General features: G+C 28.3%; 1 protein-coding gene across 1 annotated transcript in view; it reads left to right on the forward strand.

The window, feature by feature from the left end:
* LOC107439444 (cell adhesion molecule Dscam1) overlaps positions 1-23,291 on the forward strand; it is a 201,388-nt gene extending 178,097 nt beyond the window's left edge. Inside the window, exons 25-29 of the mRNA XM_087165949.1 lie at positions 3,617-3,723; positions 5,964-6,039; positions 12,838-12,957; positions 20,093-20,164; positions 22,699-23,291. Coding sequence (XP_087022075.1) covers positions 3,617-3,723; positions 5,964-6,039; positions 12,838-12,957; positions 20,093-20,103 — 314 coding nt within the window. The 3' untranslated portion in view covers positions 20,104-20,164; positions 22,699-23,291. The remainder of the gene's footprint in view (positions 1-3,616; positions 3,724-5,963; positions 6,040-12,837; positions 12,958-20,092; positions 20,165-22,698) is intronic.
* The last annotated feature ends 1,754 nt before the right edge of the window (positions 23,292-25,045 follow it).

Consider the following 25,045-nt stretch of genomic DNA (forward strand, 5'->3'; position numbering starts at 1 on the left):
TTGACAAAATTTGTGTCTCGGGGCTAAAGAAATACCTACGCTCCATCACAGCAGTCGTTTTCAATCTTCCAAATGCAAGAATTGGTTGAATGGAATTGCTTTTAAAGCCTTGCAATCCTCAGGGAAATGTACCTTATCCGATTTAAGAACACTTTCTTCTGTTTCAGGCAATACTGCTTCTTTCTCTCGGTTGTAAAATAACATTTCCTTCGACTGACAAAAATAAAAATTGCTTTGTTTTCGAAGCTTTTCAGTGTTTGATTAATGAAGTTCAACACCTCAAATTTTTATAAGTTTTTTCGAATACATATATATATATATATATATATATATATATATATATATATATATATATATATATATATATATATATATATATATATATATATATATATATATATATATATATATATATATATATATATATATATATATATATATATATATATATATATATATGTATATATATATATATATATATATATATATATATATATATATATATATATATATATATATATATATGTATATATATATATATATATATATATATGTATATATATATATATATATATATATATGTATATATATATATATATATATATATGTATATATATATATATATATATATATATATATATATATATATATATATATATATATATATATATATATATATATATATATATGTATATATAAATCGACGCACCAAGAAGGAGTTGTCCGATTGAAACGAAAATTGGTGGATAGGAAAACAATGTACAGAATAGTAAATGATGATTGAAATTTCAAAACAATTGAATAATTTATTGCAGAGTTACAGTAAGTTCAATAAGCTGTTGACCCGCCTCTAGCCTAGATACAAGCTGCCACACGGCGCGGTATAGACCGGTAAAGCTCCCGGATGGTCTCTTGCGGTATTTCCTGCCAAATTCGATCTAATTGTCGAACGAGGTCATCATCATTCCGTGCCAGATGCAATCGCCTTCCCATCATATCCCAGACATGCTCGATGGGAGGGAGATCTGGTGATCTGGCAGCCCAAGGAAGAGTTTGACAAGCTTGTAGACAGTTCATAGCAACGCCTGCCGTATGTGGTCTGGCATTGTCCTGCTGAAAAACCAGCCAAGGGTGCTGCAAAAGGAACGGTAGCAAAACAGGTCATAGGATGTCGTCGGCGTACCGCTGTGCAGTAAGTGTACTTCTAATGACGACCAAAGGGGTCCGGCTGTCAAAGGAAATGGTATCCCGTACCATAATGCCTTGTTGAGGGCCGGTGTGGCGTGCAATAGTGAAGCCAGGATCCCCCCCCCCTGCCCTGTGCGTCTCCAAACACGTCTTCGATGATCGTCAGGACACAGTTGGAAGCGGGATTCGTCGCTAAAGACTATACGTCCCCAGTCCGCATCATTTCAGCCTGATCGAGCGTCGATTTTTTTGTTATAGAGTATATATATATATATATATATATATATATATATTCGAAAAAACTTATAAGGAAACTTAATGAGGAATGGGCAACATGGCAATTCGATGTTCGAAGTAAAATGTAGAGCGTAGATCTAGTGGGTATCAATTTTTTTCACCTGCTTGTGGACAATCATGTATTTGTAGATTACTTTCTTGATACTCTATATTCAAATACCATTTAGGTAGAGATGAAATTGTAGGGTCACAGTCCGATAATTAGTTAAAATATTCCAAAAGCCTTTTTTTTCATTCCATTTTTTTTTAAGAAATTGAATGCTTTTTTTTTCCTTTAAGAACCACACACTGCTTAACTCTCGCATTTAAAAAAGTATGAAACTTCCAGAGTAAGTTTGAAAAGGAAATTAAATGTAAATAAATATAAGAAAATATTAAAAATTCTTATTTTTTCATTGAGATAAACTATATCTAATCTGCTAGTAATTTTATTTAAAAAAAAAAAGAAAACAAGTGAGAGAGAATATGCATGAACAATTTTAAACCAGTCTCTCGTTAAATTATGCTACTGATTTTAACTACGAATTAAGTTTATTTTATTTTTAATTTGTTTGATAGCGACATGCCTAGAGGGCAAAATTCGAATGTCAAGTATAAACCCGATATGCATTAAAACTTAAACTTTGATACTCGATGTAATATTGAAAGTTACAAATACTTATAACTGTTAAACTATTTTGAATTTCGAGTTTAAAATTTCTAATGAATGAGCAATACGCTAATATTCTAAGACATTTTTGCAAATGAAATAAATTTAGCTTATATTAAATCAAAATGAGAAGCATAAATAGAAACAGGTTTAATAGGGAGAAATAAAATAAAATACAAATAAGACTATTGTTTCAACTTTTATTGTATTTATAAAGTGTGATTTTCAAATCTTTTTTCTAAGTGTATATTTGTCGGTTTATAAAATCAAATGTACCAAGAACAAATGCAATATTAATAAATGACAGGCATTATACTCATTTTTTCAAATCTAAATCTGTGTGTTTGTTTTGTATTCAAGTACTTTTTAATTCGTTAACAATCCTGTTTTAATAAATATGAATCAATTAACCAATGTGTGGTTCTTGAATAATTAAAAACATTCAATATTTTTTAATAAATATTAATTAATAATACGGGTTGAACTACATGAAATAAAACCTTCATAAACTGTTTGCGTGATGAAGTTCTAACTTCATTGTTTGCAGAAGGGCATGATGGGAGTTCGCAAGTTTGAAAGAACTGGCAGTTTCTGTGATGATAGTGTTGCCAATGTTAGTTGACAAAAAAGTTTGAAAACGTCTGAAAGCATTGAGAACACACGTGTCGTGACACACGTTATCAAGTTTTGTTGTTTTAATTTAAGTCAGTATACCATAGTAATATGCGAAATTCAAAAAAGCTTGTACTAATGCTAGTCTGGTACTAAATATAGATATTTTATCCCTATTTTAAGAACTAGGTGTATGATAAATTCGAATGCGAAAATTTGAATAACTAGGCGTATGATAATTTCGATTTGTAAGTTAAAATACATTTCAATTAGTTATTTTGCCATGATAAATGTATTTAATATGTAAAATGTATTTAATATGTAATGTAATAGTTACTTTGACCGATGAAAACTTCTAACGGTAATTCAATACTAAAATGATACTTAAAATGAAATTTCCGGTAAGATAAATTAAAATTAAAATTGTATTTCAACTAGCTTTGAGTATCCCGTAAAAAATTGAAGAAAAAAATTAATTATGCGTTTATAAAATATATTTCTTAATCTGATCCAAACATCACTAAATTAATTTGGTTTAAATTTACTTAATGCAACATAATCCTTTTGCTATAGAATTTCAACTCTTATAGGACTAAAAAAAATGTTTTCTAATTTCCATCTAATATTCTTTATACGTTAATTTATTGGTTAATTAGTTAAAACAGATTCCAACGAATACTTTTTTCATGTAAAAAAAAACAGTTGACAAAAAATGGCGAAATTTTAAATATATTATTATTAAAGTTCTATACTATGAATATTTAACAGAAAGGGCTTAATGATTAGCTGACTAAGTAAACTGAAGTTTATTTGTATGCTGTTCCTATTTCGAAGGACTAACATTTTTCAATTTGAAACTTTTATCTTCAGATGATATTGATAACAATCATGAATATGCAGAGCCTTACTGTACCGTACCAGCACCACGATGTTTGTTAGATGATTCTCCAATGTCTGCTGAACAAGTGATGGGAAGAGTAAGTAGCTTTGAGTTACAAACTGAATATTTGTTTCTGATCATTTGAGTAATGGTCTTCACGGCACACAAAGTTCTCGTTCTGATCCAGAGCTTTACGTGAACATTAATTCAAGTTATTATTCATCATTTACATTTATTCAAGTTATTCATCATTTTTGAGGAAGAAAAATAACAGAAGAACACGTATTGGGGTTTAAGAGCACAAAGTAGCAATTATGCATGAAGAAAATTGTTTTTTTTTTTTTTTTTTTTAGTTTTAATGGATTATTTGATACATTATATTACATTTCAGAAAAATATTTCAAATAGAAATTGCATTAGGAGCACTTGAATTGATAGATTGCTTACTTCTAATGCTAACTGCTAATTTCATTTTTTTTTCTGATACACTATTAGAGTTTTCGTTCTAAAATAGCCGGCAGCAATCTGACCCTACAATTAACCATGAAGCTTACGGTGAAGCACATTTTTACCTTTAGGATTTTGAAGCCGCTTACAACTAGTATGGTTTAAAAAGGCCTAAATACAAAATTATTTGGCTTTTTTAACCATTTACGACTAGCATAGTTTTAATACCGTAAAATTAAATTTAATTGGACATTGTTTTATCAAATGGGCCTTGGAATGTGGCTTATTCAGTTTATCTGGTGGAGCTCGATCGCGAGCAATGGTAAGTACTAGATTTTTTGTATTAAGCAGCTTTATAATGCTGCTATCTATGCGTGAATGTCAGTGTAGTATTCCAATAGGCCAGGGTCACAAAGCCACTAAAAACTCTTCAAGTGTTAAAGAGAATGGGGGAAATAGTATCGTGTCAGCGTTGGGTCTCGAATCCCCATTCTATCGGTCGTATTATCTTTCTCGGCTATAATATGTGTGAAAAGAACTGAGTAGCTTCATTAGGAGAACTTAGTTGATGTGATGAAATTATGGTTTTTATCCTTATAAGGTGAAAACAGTTAGTAATAGGTTTTTTCACAATTAAAAGTTTGAATAGCCACTCCTTTGTGGTTATTTGAATGTTTTGGTTCAATGGGGTAAAATAACAATTAATTAAATTGTTATTTAGCCATTTTTTCGAGACAGTGCATTTCGGCATTGTAATAGTGCAGACTGATGGTTTGTTAAACATTTTAAAGCATTTTACTAATTTATCCTTAATTATTATTTATGAATTCATTATAAAAGCGTAAAAGGGTGCCATACCACAGGAAAAACTTTTCATCGAAAGTTTCCTTTCATCTCCGTTACTAATTTAAAATTTCAAAGAAAGAAAAAGCAGGTTCATATCCACGACACCAGGTGTCATTGACCCAAATGCTATTCCACACAAAGCCCAATACTCTTTACATTATAAATCACAAATTTTGAATAAGCACTAGTTTTATTCAATGAAATTGCCTGCTTCTTAAATTTTGGAACACACTGTATTGGAAATGACAATTCGACTATTCGTTAGGTAGTAATGTTCGAACTAAATGTGTATTTTATTAAAAAAATGTATTTGTTTTTATACTACTGAATGTTAGAATGTGAAGTTATTTATACTTAATAAAACTGCCTCCTGTTTGAAACGCAAATTTTGATGGTCAGTTGCAACATAAAACATAATTAAAGTTGTTCTAAAACTCTATAAAAGTCAAGCATTTTTCGACTAGAAAGTTCAGGCAAGCCTAGAGTAAGCCATGAAGATTCAATTGATGACAAAAATTAAAATATCAAAATTCAAACAAATTATTGGAAGGAAAATTCTACATTTCATAATACCAAGTCATCTTCTCATAATTTTTTTTTCATTCGAACATTTTAAAATTTTTTCTTCAGTATTTAAAACTTTATGACTTACTTTAGGTTTATCCGAAATCACTTTTTCTATATATTGAATTAGTTATAGAGGAGAAAGAGAAGTTATAACGAAAAGTTTCTCCCTTGGAATGGCGTAATCATAAGGAAATACGCATTTTTAATATATCTTACTTCACATTTGAATTAAATTTTAGAACCCTTACAATATGATTCAAAAGTCGGATCATCAGTTTTTCTTTTCTTTTTTTTTGTGTCAACACTATTTAATTAAGAGGACTATTTAAATTGGGTATCTTCAGTACTTAAAGAGATATGGGTTCAGTTCTGTACATCTACTTCGGGATTTTGCGTCATATCACTCAGTATTCTAACTAATCTTTCGTTTTTAGTTAGTATATAAATAGTTTTCATTGTTTTGCTTTTCTGTTTTAGACTGGAGTTGAAGATTCGTATTCAACAGTGAAACGTAGCCCATCAAGAACTAGTCATTTTATTGCTATTGGTCCAGGTAAGAATTTAAGATGCATAAGATAACATTTATATATCATGTGTTTGACTGAGCATCAAATTATAATTAACTATGTAGAATTAATTATATATTAATCATTAGAATGCAATTATATGATCTAAAATAAAACTGTAAATTAAAAAGAACTATGTTTTTAGCTTGAATTATATAGGAGAAAATAATACAATTTTCGTCACATCGAAATCTGAAACCTAAGGATGCATAAATTATTATAGATGTTGAGCCAATTTTTGGCTATGAAAGAAGATGACTAAGTGACTTTAATTTTTTAATTTTTGTTTTAGGTGTTTCAATTTCTTTTCTCTAATTTTGGTTCACTTGAGAAGCGTTTTTTTTTTTTAAGATTTTAATTGGTGAAAAACTTACTTGCAACATTTAGAAAGAAATTGTAACTTTCATTGTCATTAGGAATATAGCTCCGGTTTTAATATGAGTACTCCAACAAGTCGGAGAGAGACCGGAAATCAGATAAACTTTAATTTCTATTTGCTGAGAAAATTCTACTTGTTGAAAAAATTTCACTTGTTGTGGTCAAAAAACGCCTAAAAACTTCTCTACCTGTTCGAAAAAGTGGCGAAATTTTTATTGACGCTCTTCTGACCATAACATCCTAATGAATTCAGCTTGTAAGTTTCTGAAAAAGGAGTAAAACATGAATTGCCGTCAGGCACAGGCTCAGAGATCCAAAGGAAATTTGAGAGATACAGACAATTGGAAAGTAGTAACGTCTCAGCACAAAATAAATTAAATAAATACTATTAATTAAATTAAACATAGAACTAATTAATAGTTATATGTTTACACATTTTCGTTGTCTATAACACTCATGTGAGTAGCTTGCAAGAATTACATATAAAATCATATTTATTTTATTTTTATTTATTATTTTATTTATTTATTTATTCAAATTGTACTCTTATTTACTGATATGATTGCAGAATCTCTGTTATTTTATTTTATTTTTATTCATTAAGTCAATTTTTGAAATTTTTGAATTTTATGTATAAATAAGTAGCTTGAAAAGCTATAATTAAAAATGCATTCGTAAACTTAGGTAGAACCAATACTGAATTAGTTACTTCAACATTTACTATCACGTAACTGGATTGCTAATTTGAGACAAAGCAGTGTCTAGACGGTTTACATAGATAGTTAGACTAATTAAGGAAATTGGTTTTAAATTTTCCTATCTCAAATGAATATTACAGTAACGTAAAAAGAAGTTCGCAGAATATACTAAAATTATTAACGGAATAAACATTTTTCAAGAAAATTTAGATAAATACTCCAACACTTTATTTAATATTAATTTGAATATAATTATTAAATTACAGAGGATATCTAAAATTCTAACTAATGGAACATTTATAATGCGCAATTACTTAGAAGTATTTTATGACATAATTATATTTGAAAGCAATGAAGGTATTATATGCAATCACTAGTGGATGATCGAAAACTGTGCCCATAATTTCTAAACTAACTTGGAACAAGATAATGCATTTTCTTCATGTTTAGAATGAAAAAAAGTAATGGTAAGAACTGAAAGTTCTTTATTTATTCTGGGGTATTTTTATGGAGCATAAATATTTTCTCCTTGGAAAACAAAACAATGATGAATGAGAAAAAAAAAGTTGGAAAAAACAAACAAACAAAGGAAACGTGAGATAACTGAGATAAAGCTCCTAGGTTTATAAAATAAAGTTAATCAGCTATGGGTCACATTGAATAAAATTACATTGAATGCGTTGAAATGAAATTGCATTGAAACTTTAAGCACTTCCCAATACACTGAAAAAAATTTTATATTACTATCTGCATTATTTTTACAAATTATGAGCAAATTAACGCTAAAAGGCAGGAATTATTCCAACAATTATATGATCCTCATTTTTTCTGAATTTTCTTTGAGACATTGCTCATAGCTAACTATAAAATATATTCTAATTAGTATCTAAACAAATTAATGCACATATTTCTAAACTATTTCCTTCATTAGTTATCATTAAGCATAAAATAAATAAGTAAATAAATAAATAAAAATAGAAACGAAAAAGCCTTAGGGATTGAAAAATTAGGAATTCAAAGCAAAACTAGAAAAAATTACCAAATTTTAAAATTAACTTGTGAGTGTCAGTTCAGCGTTTAGTCAAACAAGAAAGAAAGTTTAGTTTACTTTTATTTAGAAACAAAAATTAATGACAACTGTGACTTCTTAGAACTCAAGAAAATATAGTTAAAGAAAATTATATATAGTTAAAGAAAATTAAAAATTAAGGAAATTCGAAAGAAATTTTGAAATAATGAAAAGAAAACTTGTAAATAATTTAAAATTTTATGCTTCAATATTTTTGCTAATCGTGCTAGGTGAAAAACTGAACAAAATCAATTTTGTGTTGTTTATTAAATGGTGGATAGTAATAGTTAAAATTTGAAAAACAAAATTTCCGATAAACCATTACCATATCAACGAAAAAATAAATAGTTTAAATACCGTGTATTTCGCTTTTATTAAACAAAATTACATATTTTAAAAAATAGAAAAGAAAAAAAAATATTTCTACCATATAGTTTTGTAATTTTACAAAAAATGTTTTCTCCGCGTACAAAAAATTAACTTAATAATGAATATGAATAATAATGAATAGAGAAAATGAACTTAATAATGAACCTACTTGATTATGAAAGAAAATAGAGAATATAACGATACGATTCTCTATTAGCTGTATAGAACGATAATAGAGAATATAACGATACGATTCTCTATTTGCTCTATAGAACGATAATAGAGAAATAGAGAATAGAGAAATAGAGAATAGAGAAATAGAGAATAGAGAAATAGAGAATAGAGAAATAGAGAATAGAGAAATAGAGAATAGAGAAATAGAGAATAGAGAATAGAGAAATAGAGAAATAGAGAATAGAGAAATAGAGAATAGAGAAATAGAGAAATAGAGAAATAGAGAATAGAGATATAGAGAAATAGAGAATAGAGAAATAGAGAATAGAGAAATAGAGAATAGAGAAATAGAGAAATAGAGAATAGAGAAATAGAGAATAGAGAATAGAGAAATAGAGAAATAGAGAAATAGAGAATAGAGAATAGATAAATAGAGAATAGATAAATAGAGAATAGATAAATAGAGAATAGAGAATAGAGAATAGAGAAATAGAGAACAGAGAAATAGAGAAATAGAGTTGAAAGACGATCATGAAAAAAATTTTCTCGTTTCAACCTGAAATCATATAGGCTTTGGTTTTCTATTAAACTCTCCCCATTTAAAGGGATTTGTCAGTTCTAAATTTTGATTTTAATTTGGAAATTTAAATTTTGTCTCATGTGTATACTATATTTCGTCATAAGGAGCCTACAAATATACTTTAAGGGTGACATTTACACAACACCATGGATATCTTTAAATTTGTCTCTATATCTCCATGATATTTATTATCTAAATATCCTTACATAATGATATAAAAAATTATATCAAAGGAAAATCCAAATTTCAACATATTAAAAAATAAATACTTAAAAACGTGCATTTTTTCAAATATCAAAGATAGAAAGTTTTAGAAAAAAAGATTAGGCACGCACTGCTGCCAACTTAAAAGCAAAACTTTAATATCTATTATCATCTTAAGAGTGGCATGTTCTCTTTACACGATTAAGCCATCAAAGGTTTATGTATCTAGAAAATATTCTTCTTCGATTTTATTGAGCTTATGAAGATAAAAAGAAAGAAACCTGCACCTTAAGATAAAAAAAATGTTCTTATGATACTCTAAGGCTTAGAAACACGGTTTCCATTATTTAAGGTTGACATTATATTTTGGCTTCATCAGTTAATGGATCTTGATTAATATCAAGAAAAACATTTTTATTTATGATAGTTAGGAAGAAATAAAAGCAAGTCGGAATACAATCAATAATTTATGTTTACTTCTTAAACGTCATAGATAAGTTATTTACGATAAATTATGCTGACATTAACTGTCCACTCCAATCTTTATAAGACTATTAAAAATTGCCAATTATTTTTATATATTTGTGAATTAATTTGAGTACTTTGTGGTACACAAAAAACTTGGTCAATAGGCTCGATGATAAATTACCTATAACTCTTAAAAAGTACAAGTAAAAAATTCCCACATAGCCTGTCGTGGGCCAAGAAGGTCATAGAGCTTAAGGCTCTAAAATTTTATGACCAACGGCATGATTGTAGCAACGCGCATTTCACCTCTTATCCATAGATAAGATGGTACTCATCGATCTGCAGATGGGTGGGCAGGGTCAAACCAACACTGAGAATCAAACCTAAGTCTGCAATGACAGTTCAGCGTCTTAACCTTTGAGCCCTACTTTTGAAGAAAGTTTGGATCGTTCAAATTTGCTTTAACCTAAATATTTTGAAACATATTGTATATTTCTTATACTTTGGGAGATGATTCTATGGTTATTTTTGAATATAAACATAGTTCTTATTAACACCTGTTGAGGTTATAAGCAAATTTATCCTTTATTATGATTATAAGCACCAATATTATTCTTCAACGTTGAACCAATTTCTTTGATATGGTAATTATGACCACTTATACCATATTTAATTATTGTTATATACTTTTTTCATTATTGTACTCATGACTGCTCAGATACAGACCACAGAACTTTCGATTCCTCATATTTTATGAGCAAGTATATCGGATTTACTTTCTGGTTTTAGCGGAGTTGAGGATTGTAATTCTGCCCCTCCGGACCGGAGACCGATTATCTAACCCATAGGCTACCATGTCTCAGAAGAAAATTTCGACATTATGATAATTTATGAAGACGTATACTGTCCATCCCTATTTTTTCCATATTATTTCTTGATATTAAGGCACGGTGGCAGTACCGGACTATTTGCAATGTGTTTAGAGATAGTTAATGTTTAACTAGATATCAGCACTCAGCAAACAAGCAAGGTAAAAACTTACGCAAAAATTAAAAAGAAATATTTATATATATATTGTTCAAATACTTAGTCTTATATAATTTTCTTGAATAATAAATAATCACTTTAATGACCGTTTTCTTCAAAATAATGCAACCATGAAAAGTTTGAAGCCTGACTGAGTTGACAGCAAATTTGTCGCTTATTATAGTTAAAGGTACCGACATTGCTCTTCAACGTTTAGAAGATTTCTTTGCGATAGTTATTATGATCACTCCTGTGAGATTTAATTATTATAATATGTTTGTTACCCGTAATGAAACTTTTTTCTTACTTACTCCTTTAATTAGGCTCTTCACGCCATTTGGTGTATGCTTCCAGCTTACATGTCCATATCCCATCATCTTTATTTTGTGATCTGACTTCCTTTAATCTTTCACTTTTTGCTCTCGTGAAATCCGTGTAAATTCGTGTAAATTTGTGTCTGGAAAGTCATTTTTGGACTTCCCTTTTTCTCCTGCTACCAATGCTGATATTTTCTGTCTAAATACTCGGGAATAAAAATAAATGTTTCCACTCGATAATTAAAATAATTTTATTAATTAGAAGAAAAATATTCAACTAGGACTCTTTATATTTAAATCGCCGAAACTATTAATCATGTAAATCTTAGATTTGTTTTTCAAGTTTAAGTCACCAGTTGGGAAGCAAAAATCGTAGATTCAACCAATAAAAGAATTTTGATATTTTTCTTAACGAAACTAGTCCAAAAATTCAATGTTGGAGTATTATGATATTAACAGCAAAAAAAATAACAATAAGGCATCGAAACACGGATGAGAGTTGAAAGTTATTTGAAATAGAGTGCTACAATAAAGAACAATAAGCAGCATTTCGAGAATCATTGAGGAATTCTTTGTTCGTGTTCATTTTCCGTTTTATTGATCAGAATTGCCAGCCAAATTGAAATTGAACGTCGCCAAACTTTTTTTTTAAAGTTAATCTTTTATGCTATCAAACACTCAACCAACTTCTTCTTGAAAGAAGATCAACTTGCATAATTCAGCAATATTTATACAAATGTTTGTTGAAAGTTTTGTCAAACGATATTGCATGTGCAATCATATCCACGACACTGGATGTCATTGACCCAAATGCTATTTCATACAAAGCCCAATACTCTTTACATTATAAATCGCAAATTTTGAATAAGCACTAGTTTTATTCAATGAAATTGCCTGCTTCTTAAATTTTGGAGCACACTGTATTGGAAATGACAATTCGTTAGGTTGTAATGTTTGAACTAAATGTGTATTTTATTAATTAAATTTATACGTTTTTATACTACTGAATGTTAGACAGTGAAGTTATTTAAACTTAGTAAAACAGCCGCCTGTTTGAAACGCAAATTTTGATGGTCAGTTGCAACATAAAACATAATTAAAGTTGTTCTAAAACTCTATAAAAGTCAAGCATTTTTCAACTGGAATCTCGAATAAATTAAAAATTAGTTAATCAAAAGTTAATCAATAATTTCTGACGTAAAATCTTTAGACTCAGTAGAAAAACTGCTATCTTTATTTTAACAGAAAATAATCGCCTCCACAGAATCGAACGGTGTAATCTTGCGTGAATTAAATATGTTGTTAAGTAGCGGAGTTAACTTCTTTTATCTACAGACTTTGCGCCATCTGACGTTCGATCCACACAAATTTTCTTTTCGGTACCCGAAGTCTGTATGCAGAATTCTTTGATGCGATTAAGCATTTAACGATTTAAGGTAATTACTGGCAGTAATTTATTATGCAATCAATTTTAACTAATTACAAATTATTTTTTGTTGCAGTGGTTGATCTTAGATTAGTTCGCCCCATGTCTTGCGTGGAGAGGCAAGATCTTTGCAATAACTCTAGTTCTAGCCAATCAGGCGCGAGCGGCAGTGAAGGCTACAGACATTACAGACAAGGTAATTTTTTTCCATTGTTATCAACAAATACCTTATTAAATATGATATTAAAATAACACCTAGTTTAATTATATAATTTCTTCAATTATTTTTTTTTGTGTATTTTTGATTCGAAATAAATGCTTCATATTTCGTTGTTATTTATTTTATACTACACGATTTAGAAGTTTTTTTTTCATAATATGCCATGAAATGCGTGTATAATTGCGAAATTTTAAGTGTTTATTTATTTGTAACTAATAGAGTAAAGATGGTCCGAATATTGTCAAACTTGGCCAACCAGAAAAAAGAAGCTCTAACCAGAAGAAAACTGTCAATTAACTTCCTATTATTAAATTGAAAATACTGTATGCAATCTGTACTGTATTCAGGGAGTAAGTTTCAAATAGAAATATAGACAAATGATGCTTTTTTTGTCCCTCGTATATTTTATGACCATGCACGAGAAAATCTGATTAAAGGTGAAGAATTTATATTTATGTATGAAACTTTTGGAATTATTAAAATCAATTAAAAAATTAGATTATGCATAAAAATTAGGTTATGGAACTCCAAAACTACTTAACTCTCTACGAAAATATGAAAAGTGTATCTCGTCAATTAAGATAATTGTACTTCACATCCATACACATTCCTGAACAATGCTATGATTTGTTTTATCTGTGTATAGTATCTAATATTGAAATTTCGTTAGTAAAAGAAATTTTGTTTATTGTGCTTTGGTTTTTAGAAAGTAATAAGTTTACTCGGTTAGGCTTTGGGATGCATTTTTTAACCCTAAATTTATTCCTATGCAAACCATTATAGGTTTTGTTGAAATATTTTGGTTTGTTTTATTTCGAAATACACATGCTAGTTTTTTTCTTATCACTTTAATAAAACTGCAAATGTCCAGACAACGGGCATTTTTACAGGGAAGAAACGCCTCACTATGAGTAAAATTGCGTTTTTAATCAACACAAGCTAAAGTAATAGCAAGTTTGAATTTCATTATGCATTATTTTAGACAATGATGTATAAAATTACTTTGAACAAGTGTGCTTATAAATGAATGGAATATATTTATTATTTGTACCCGATTTAATTTTTTTATATTCAACCGAAGTAATATTCTGGTATCAACATAATTCTGCCAAATCTCAATTAAGATAAATCTTAAAATGTTGAGAATGTTTCTAAGCAACTCTAAGTCTCTAAGCCTGTTTCCTTGAATCTACGTGTTATATAGCAATCTATTTCATGACAATATAGCAACCTATTAAACGTATATGATATAGCAAACCATTCGAATGAATTAGCATTTTACAAACAAAACCCATAATTTCAATGATAATCAAAAAGCTTTACGACAAAAGATTATACCATTTATCTTTAATATACATTTAGAAGCATTTTTTAAATATTATAATTAGTTTAAAAATAGAAAATTGAGCTCAATTAATCCAAAGTCACGGATAACACTAAGAACAAGTTTTGATAATTTTCTTTGATTACTTGGTTGTTACAGAGCTAAATTGCGAAAACTAATAAACTCAATTAGTTCTTTTAGTCTCCAAATTAATTATCTCCAAATTATAAAAAATATAACACAAACAAATGTTATTATTCATAGCAATCATAACAATCTGTTATTTTCTCAATTTTTTTAATCAAATTATTTAAAGGATAGCATCAATCAATGTCATCAATCATAACAATTATTAAGCTATATCATAACAATTATCATAACAATTCTGAGACACTGGGGAATTAACTAAAATATTTTCAATTTAATATGAAATGCTTGTCAAGGCTTAGTATGAGTATATATTTCCTTTCTTGGTTTACACGCTTCTCTTTTGTATAAAATGAGCTTAACAAGTTTAAATATAGCATACATGGTTTTTCAATTTAGCTGAAAACTTAATGTAATAGCGCAAAATTTTTTAAAAAAGATAAAATCGAATTTTAGCTTTAAAAAAGTTTAAATTCTAAAAAAACAAGTAGATATTTTGCACTTTTAGAAATGTTAATTTTATATAATCTTGAAATAATTTATTCAAAATTTCTTGATTTTATTATTTTGCTTATTTCATTATAATATTTTGTGTTTTTTTATCTTAAAAGAAACTGTGGTTCATTTTGCATATGTAACATTTTCATAGTATTTCTTAAATACATGATTACTTATGAATTATAAAATATCTGTTTGTTTCTATGTTTATGCAACGGATTTATTATATAAAATTATAACATGATACGCTTGTGTATCATTCTTATAGTTGCGCTTATATATTACAAAAGAATAACTAAATGTAATTTTTACAATATAGAATTTACATTTTCAGTGTAGAAAATATTTTTTTTTTTTTTAAAAAATAGCAAAACTTAAAAAATTAACTTAGAAACTAATTTTAATTAAAAAAATGTATGAGCAATTCACGTTATCTATTTTTTTATGTATAATTAGAATTTCATTATCTGAGACATATTTCTTTTCTTTTTTCTATTTAACTTCGAGAGCGATACTTTCTACTGTATTTGTATCATCAAAATTGTAGAAATCAATGTTTCAACTTTGAAAGAGAAAAATATTTTTTTAATGACAGTGCCCTTTGAATAGAAATGCTGACTGATAAATCAAATGAATATTTTAAAATTTCAAAAGAGTTTCCGGATATTCAAAAGGAATATTTAATCGAATTTCGGAAGATTCGAAACAGAATTTGTTTATTTTCTTAGAGTAATAATGCAATGATTTAATTAGTTAATTTATATGGATTGGCATGAAAGAAAATTTTTATCTTTTGCGTATCAATAAAGAGGAATCCAAACTTTAGACTGATTCAGTGTACCTAGTTATATTTAGTTAGTAAAGTCGTAACATTCCTTCGTTAATGAATATTGGGAGATTTATGTGTAACGTTTTAAAACTAAATGCAAATACGTTAATTTTTATAGAACTGAATAATAAGTTTGGATTATATATATTCTTCTAAAGCATGATTTTGAAATTAATTTTAAGTTTTAGATTAATTAATTAATAGAGAGCAAAAAATTTTGAAATCAAATCAATTTTAAGAAGAAATAATTGAGACTTGAAACTACAAAGTAGAAGAAAACGACGTTCATTCGAAAAATTATAGTATGTTATAATTGTAATATGTTGTAAACAAATTAAAATAAACAGAAAGCTTACAAGAATTTTAATGAGACTTAGTAATAAATACTGCTGCATAGTGCGCCGAATGAATAACTTTTGATGTAATGATCGAATCTTCAAGTTCTGGGATTCAATCTTAATGGCTCGAGAGAGTGTTCTCAAATAAACTAATTAATTAGTGCAAATGATATTTCAAGTTAAGAAATCAGACACAATGACGTACTTTCTCAAAATAAACTTACCTTTTTTTCCAACAGATTCGGATTTCTGACCCCCAAGGCATAGGAGGTAGCTGCAATCTGGGAAATATTACCTCATTAGTTTGGTCAGGAGAGCTGTCCAAAGTTTGAACCCCTTAATGTTAAATTTACTTTTGGCGTATTTTGCCATATCTCGAAAAATTCCAAAACTAATTGAACAATTTTTACATTTAATTTTAAAATGCGTTTACCCAAAGATAATTCCAGGAAAATAAATAATTTTCAGCAAATATTTATCATTTTTTATTATTTTATTTAATATTAGTCGAAATTTTTTTTAATTGTAAGGTATACATTTTTGTACATCATCGTAAATAATGTAATTTTACGTGGCAAAATACAAACTTTCAGCGAAATCGGTCGAATAGTTCCTGAGAATTTGAATTTTAAACATCTAGCTTTTTTGAAATGCAATTTCTGAGGAATTGTGAAAATGATCTTTGGGAAGGAAAAATTATGATCTTTAAAATGATGCAAAAAATTTTATACTTTGCAATTCAATATTTTTTCGACCATTATTAAATAAAATAATAGAAATTAATAAACATTTATTAAAAGTTATTTTTTTGCATAGCATTATCTTTGGATAAACAAGTATTATAATTGCGTGTAAAACTTTTTCAATTCACATAAAAAAGTTCTTCAGATATAGCGAAATACACAAAAAGGAAAAAAAAATATTAAAGTTTCGAAACTTAAGAATCCTCTCCTGACCAAACTATTTGGACCATATTTCCCAAATTGTGGCTCCCTGCCATATTTTGGTGGTCAGAAATCCAAATCCAATGAAAAATGATGTGTTTAATTCAGACAATGTACATTTCTGTGTATGATTTCGTAACTCAAAATATCGTTTGTACTTATCAATTAGCATATTTGAGATCACCCTCTCGAACAATTAAGAATGAGTCCTGGAACGTGGAAAGCAGATCATTAGATCAAAAGTTATTCAGGGTGGTCCTTTTTTATTTTGCGTTCTGTACACTGTGCAGACATACATAAAATAAACTTCGTATAATGTTAGTACTGGAAAGTTTTTTTTTTTTTAAGGGGAATGAGCAATCCCGTCGTTTAACTTCGAACTTCGAAAAATAACACCCATATACATATATATTATATATATATATATATATATATATATATATATATATATATATATATATATATATATATATATATATATATATATATATATATGCATGCTACTCAAATGCCTTTCCGTACTCAGAAATAGAAATTAAACTAAAACTTTGCATCAATGATTTAGTTTTATTTAATTATTTTTAACTATAATTTTAATATCAAATAACGTAATTTTTAATAAGACGTGAATTCTCAAATGATTGACAAAACTGTTGTCGCACACATGTACTCATTTAAAACATTCTGACAACTCATCTATGATTATTCTTTTTCTTCATATTCACCATAATACATATTTTCCGACAATCTGGTTTTTATATTACAGCGTTTTTCTATTTTTAGGTTTCTGAGTTTATTATTGGAAAAAAAACTATCATGAGTACATTTCATTAAATTACATTTTTTTTCTAAAAAAAATATTCACAAAAATAGTTACCTACGTATGAGAGAAAATATTTATGTTATCTAATTTAGTGTTTAGCTGATTGACTTTCGGGTAAATCGAAATTCTCAACTATCGTAAGCATTAACGCCCACAACACTCATAGGAACAAGAAAGTGATTCCGGAGACGAAGAAAAAAGTCCACATTTCCACTCTAGATGAAATACAAAAGGCGAAGTCAAAGAACTAGAAAGCAGAAACGACTGGTGGTCAGAACCGATTAGCGGACAACGGTCATCTCTATTGTTGGCGACGAACTCTCCTTTTTCTTCTACTAGCGAGTCAGATGCCATTAAGAGATCTCCGTGTCGCATTTCTTCATCAGTAATTGGCTCGAAAAAAAAGCACTCTTTCGTCCTATTTTCTTACCTTTTCTTTTTTTCTTCCTTTCTTGTCTCGGTTGCCTTGAGAGACTAATAATCCGAACTCACCCCGTAAATGTCGTTAGCAAGTCGTACTGTTTTCCTTCCACTGTGTTTCCTTTTACGAACTTCCTCAATACACACACGGGGTGGATTAGAAAAAGAAGGGCATTAATAAAGTTGGTGCGGTAATTAGGAGGTAGAAAGGAGGGTTCGTTAATTGTTTTGTTGATCAACAACGGGTCATCCATTTGTATTAGAAGGTGTACACTTTCTATTGGGTCTAACGTAAATGGGTAAATCACGAGTAACGAAGTTTAACAGAGTCGGAAGAACTTGAGGAGAATTTGTTAGGTGCATTTAATAAGATTTTATTGCCCATTTGTATTACACTGATGGGTGAGGAATTGTAACAATTTGCAATTTTTCAAGTTTATTTATTTTAAATGAAACATATACATGCATTAAGAATTTTTAGAAATTTGTTATTAATATTATTTTAAATCCAAACCCTTTATTTATGAACAAAATGGGAGAATGCTTTATTTATTGAACTTTCTTATACCTTAAACAATATTTAGAACATTACCAGTTTAAGGGACTCATATAAAAACGAGTATTTAGCCTGACCAAAATTATTCTTCATTAGATAATTAATAAATAATTTAATTATTTTAAGAGATGTTGTAGTTTCTGATGACATTTGGACAAGCAAAACTCGCCAGCCGTTGACATTTACGAATTAAGTCAGGACGGTGCATCTTTTGTTTGACAAGAGAGCACTGCAAGGGTGAATTTACGTCTTAGCTCAAACCCCACGGATAAATAACAGAACCACTCATTCATGAGGTCACTTTCTCAATTTAGACATAGATCTGAAGGGAAGGAACTTTTCTGTACTCATTGTTACTGCTTAGAGACCGATTCATCACACTTCACGTATATCGCATGTACTTGGTTTGTCTTAATTTAGTCGAGAATCGAAGTCCTCGATTCTCTAGCCACTGATCTGCCACGGCCATTTTAATAAATAATGATTTTAATTTAACGATTTTTCACCATTGTTTTCTATGTTTTTGTTATTTGGAAAAATACAAACTTGTATTGTATTTACAAAAAAAGTTCTAAAAAAATATTTAATCAACAAATTTTATTGGAAAATAGATTTTTGATTCATGAAAGCCTTTCACTTGCAGCCTATACTGAAAAAGTATAAGACTCCTGAACAAAAGCAAAGCGAATTTTCCTCATCGTTTTCATTAATGAATGTTTTGTTTCTAATTATGCTATTTGCGAACTATTATTTCACTTCATGTTATTTTTCATTTCTAATGATTACTATTTATCAAAAAGTACACCACAAGAATAGATGATTTTTAGAAATTATTTATTCTTTATATTTTTAACTTTAAATATTTTATCTAATTTCATTACTACAATTATTTGAGTTTGTCCCTTTGCATTAGATTATCAACCAATTCAAATATACTAATTTACAATTAAATAATTGCCTTATTAAATTTATGACCTGACAACACACGATTTATTACAACAGCTTTGAATAACATTTTTGCTAAATTACATTTATAACGAATATATGAGCGTTTTTATTAGATTAAGCTATATCTATGTTAATTTATTACTGGAAATTACCGGCGTTTTATGTTTTTTCTCAATTTAGATTAAATAGCGTATTTATAACAATTATACTTATTAAATAATGCGAGTCATATCTTCATTTTCAATTATTTCAATGTTTATATTAAAAGTAACTTTCTTTTTCAGATTTGTCATAGGATCAGTATATATTAGGACTTTTTTAAAGTAATTTTTTTAAATGATGAGAATATGTCATTGGTAAGTTGGATAATTTTATACATGTTTACAAATTATTATTTTATGCCAAGGTTTATAAGGTTTTAATGATCAAAAAAAAAAATTCGACTCATTAAGTAAATACTATGCGTTTGATGCAAGTACGAAAAAAATTTAGATTTTGTCATTTTGTTAAGGTTTCTTTTTTTGTTAATTATTCAAAAGTCTGTATTTGAAACATGAGTACCTCCTTTCTTTACTGATAACTTTATTAATTTTTAAAAGAGATTATTATTTTCAATTATCTATTTAAAATAACGCTAAATAATCTGTAAAATCGGCAATATATTGAGCTGCTATATCTTTCTGCACTAACATACGAGGGCTGCAACTTTAATGCGGACAGTTGCAGAGGCGACTTAAAAAGGAACCAAACAAAGTTGCTTATACCACCTGTTAGTTGCATACCTACCTTAGCTCCGAATAAATAATCTCTTCCAAGGACAAGGGAGTTGGACAAAAATAAAATGTGCCAGAGATCATACAGCACAGAAGTGTTGCAAGATTTTTAACTTTCTTGAGAATAATCTGCATTGCTCTACAGAAATGTGGTAAGATGGTGACGCCAAAATGTGGCTGACTTTCACTCTCCAGAGTAGCCAAATGTCAATGAAGAACAATAGAACCATGAAGTTAGGAAAATCAGAGCCATTAACCTTCCCTGATTTAATCTGAAATTAGTCATTATCATTCCCTGTGTAAGTTGTTTTTCACATAAGTTTTCATAATAAAAAAATAATTACGATTATTTTCTAAAGAGAAACCTAAAGGATCTTCTAGAAAGATTAAAATTACTTTTTAACTATACTTGAAAGTAAAATGTTTTAAATGCTTCTTAAATTATAAATATATTGAAATATATTCTTTTTTGTTCATAAAATATAAAAGAGGGGGATCAATTTAGAAAGAAATACGACTTTTGATATGAAAAAAGATTTTCTATTAAATCTTACAAAAAATTATCTTAATCTTAATCTTAAATCTTTATCTTAAATTGTTTGATGCGAAGATTTTGTGAGGGAATAAAAGGACTATAAAAGAGTTGAAAATACTTAAAATACTTTTCTTTGAAAACAACTTTTTTTGGATGCTAATGATTTTCGATAATACTGTAGAATAATAGAATTTTTATAAAAAGAGACAGCAACGAAAACTTGAAAACTTAAAAATGCCGATTTCAATTAATTTTCTTGCAAAAAACTATTTATTAAGGGCAGAATTTAAGTGATTATTTGAAAAAAAAAGGTACGGTGGTATTTATTTTCTTGTTTACGTAGTTAGTACATTATATATGGTATATATTATATGCGGTATTTTTTTGCTTCATATAGGGTATATGGTATAATTTTTTTTTCTTCATTTTCTCTATTAATTACAGTTACTAATGATATTTAACGGAGAAGGGAGCTATTCTGACTATTTCTATAATCTTGCAAACATGTTTACTAATCATCATATTAAAATACCGTCTTCCGGAATTATTATGGCCACTTTTCAATTGAAGACCTATGTCACAATACTTTAGACAATACTTCAGAGGTTAATAAAATGTTTCATACGTATAAGTTACGCTCTATGTCTACATACACGAAAATTTAAAAAAAAAGCGCAATTTAAGAAACAAAAAATAAATTAAGTGATCGAATCTAAGTTATCTTATCAAATTAGGTAATTTAGATTAGCAATATTGGTATAATATATGATTTTATGTTAGTCGATAGTTGAATAATTAATGTACACATTCTACTCAAGATATTTATTACGTAAAAAGAAATAGCAAATATATATATATATATATATATATATATATATATATATATATATATATATATATATATATATATATATATATATATATATATATATATATATATATAGTCAAATACAAATATTTCAGGACAGAGTATTTTGACGCTTACCTGCAATTGTAATAAATGATTTTTAAAATTAAAAATAAGAAGGAACTAATGATGTGCGAAAATTGTTATTTTTATAGCAACTGAAACGCACTATCTAACTGTGCATGCAACATTGCATATGGAGAACAGAAAAATAGAATCACAAAAAGGAAATTAAATAGAAAGCTCACATTATATTATTTGATTCAATAAAATTTGGTTCAATAAACTTTATTGAAAAATGAAAAGACGAAACAAAATAATCAAGATTTTTGGTCATATTCCTTTTTTAAGAAATATTTTTCACTTTTAGACATTTAGCTGAATTTTTTGCTGTAACAGTATAACTTGAAATATTTAAGTTCTAGCAAATGTAATATTTGCATTCATATACTGACATTTTGCATTTTTATTCCTACTTCTATTTACTACATGCGGTAGTGATTCTGTCACTTTAAAGCAACTAAATACAATAACTTAAGATAAATTACTCTTTATGAATGCCTAAGACGTATTGTATCTTCTTCTCTAAGAAAAAAATATAATACCCCTTTCCTTTCAGCATTATTTTCCTCCATAGCCTGCTTTTTTTTCTCCAGTTTTTGCTCATTATTTCAGGCAATCATTCAACTGATGGTGACCTAAGCAACCTTCGGCCCCTATTCTCGAATACCGGCGCCAACTTATCTATGAGCACAGGAGAGGATATGATAAGAGGGAAAAAATGTTGAAAAGAGTAAAAATGAAAAAAAAAATATATGGAACTCCTCATCTTTCGCCTGAAAATTTCTGGATCCAACTCTTTCTCTTCTACGTTCCCATGGCAACGGGAAGGTGAGAGGAAAACGCTTGGAATTGAGAAGAAAAAAAATAAGAGAAATGAAATTCCAGGTTTTATAGGTCGTGGAAAAACTTCCGGTGGGCTGAAAAATTGGAATGCTGACTCGTTGTATAGCGAGAGAAGTCGAAAATAAGCCAAAGTCTACGTAGAAGATATATCTGGTTTACGTGAAAAATATGCTGACTTCTTACATGTTAAATGTTTGAATTACGAAATAGCTAAAGCGCCTATTCTTCGCTAGTGGAAAAATGCATTTATGCATTAAATCAGATGTGAACATATAAACTTACTTCATATAAACATTTTTAATTAAAAAAAGTTTAGTATATGTCGTATTGAAGTTGAAAAATAAAAGTTCTTTTATTACATATTTTGATGTTGATTTAATTTTCGTTTTTGTACACAGTATTACAAAATGCCAACATCCAAGTGTGCCCCAAAGTTTTAAATCAGTGAAGAATCTTTTATTATTCACAGTTAAAATTACATTAATTCTGCCACAAATGCAATTTTTACAGTTTTTATGCATCATTTCTTCAAGCACTACATTTAAGGCAAAATTCCAAGCACAATATGAACGTTTCATTATTTAAATATGAGTTTTGATTAGTTTCAATTTTATTTAAGTGTAATCTTAATCATCAATTTTATCTAATGATATTGGTATTTGTCAAAAATTTACTTGCAAAAGCATTGCATCCTGATAAAAGCTTTTGACCTTAATTTTTATCATTTCGCTTAATTTAAATTTAAAGAAATCTAGGGAAAAAAACTAAGCACATTCAACTGTTTTAAATTAAACATTGAAATAACGAACACGCTTCAGAAATATAACAAATCCCAAATAAAGAAGACGGGTGTACACAACATCGGAACCTAATTCAATGGCGTTTGAAATTAGTAAATGTCTCTAAAATTAAACATCTTTCCATTTTCACTAGCGATCAGACATTTCTGCTGTTATCTACACCTATCTCCAAAACTGGATTTCGTCTGATTTTTGTACCGTTCCTGACTTTCCTTCATTCAAATATGAGTTTGGGAATCATAACATGCATACTTTTGCGTCTTCTTAGAATTTTAAGACTCTGTGTTGAAAGGGATATTTCTAGATTACCTGTACATAGGGAATATAGTTATATCTGTGTTAGCACGTACTTTGAACTACTTTGGGCAAGATAGAAAGGTGATCATGCATTCAGGATATGGGGTTAATGCCTGCAATAATAGGTACCGACACCTGTGCTTTATTTATCAAATTTTAGATTTTACCGGCATGTGCTATGAGAATATATACTGTTCTTCATTGATAAATTCTTTTCAATTAATTTGTGTGTGAAAGAAAATTCACATTTGAATACACTAAAGTAGATAAATATGAAAATGCTATTGGATTTAAGACAGAAAATCACTTAAGTAAAGTGTAGTTTTTAGGCATGATACAATTAAAAAAAGTTCAAGCTTGCTTTACGATTGACCAGCCTCATTATTGTACCTGGAGCAGTTCTCCGCTTGGGGCTGTGGGTTCAGTTAAAAGAAATATATTTCTTTGTGGACTTTTCCGCTTACACTCTAAATAAATCTATAAAATTTTTAAAATAAAATATTTGGTATTACGTTTATCATTAACGTGATTATTCTAGCTTATTCAGGCTAATTGAAGATTACATTTCAATTGTATGAAAGTCTAAACTCAATTAACAAGCAGATTTGGAGGAAAGTAACTTAAAATATATGTTTAAAATTATGTACAGCACAGGATGGTCAAACATAAACACCATAATGCAGAATGGTTTAGTGGTGAGTGGTGCAGAGAATAAGGACATCATGTATAGTAACAATCAAATTTAATAATTGTAAGCAATAAAAATAAACAATATGATATTTATTAGGCTTATTAGGATAGTGTGATATTTATTAGGCTTCCCAATAAGCTTTCCATACCAATCCATTACCTGATACACAAGCGATACATGATCAGAATTATTGTAAGTGATTTCAGCAACCTCTGTTGATCAGGCAGAAATTCAAAACACTCCAATTTTCCTTACTTCAATTTTTTAGTTTCGGTATTTACAAAAAATGTATTTACAAAAAAAAAATTCTTTAGATTTTTTTCTCTTT

The sequence above is a fragment of the Parasteatoda tepidariorum genome, chromosome 6 (genome assembly GCF_982258835.1).
Source record: "Parasteatoda tepidariorum strain Cologne lab strain chromosome 6, Ptep-v5.0, whole genome shotgun sequence".
Taxonomy (NCBI): domain Eukaryota; kingdom Metazoa; phylum Arthropoda; class Arachnida; order Araneae; family Theridiidae; genus Parasteatoda; species Parasteatoda tepidariorum.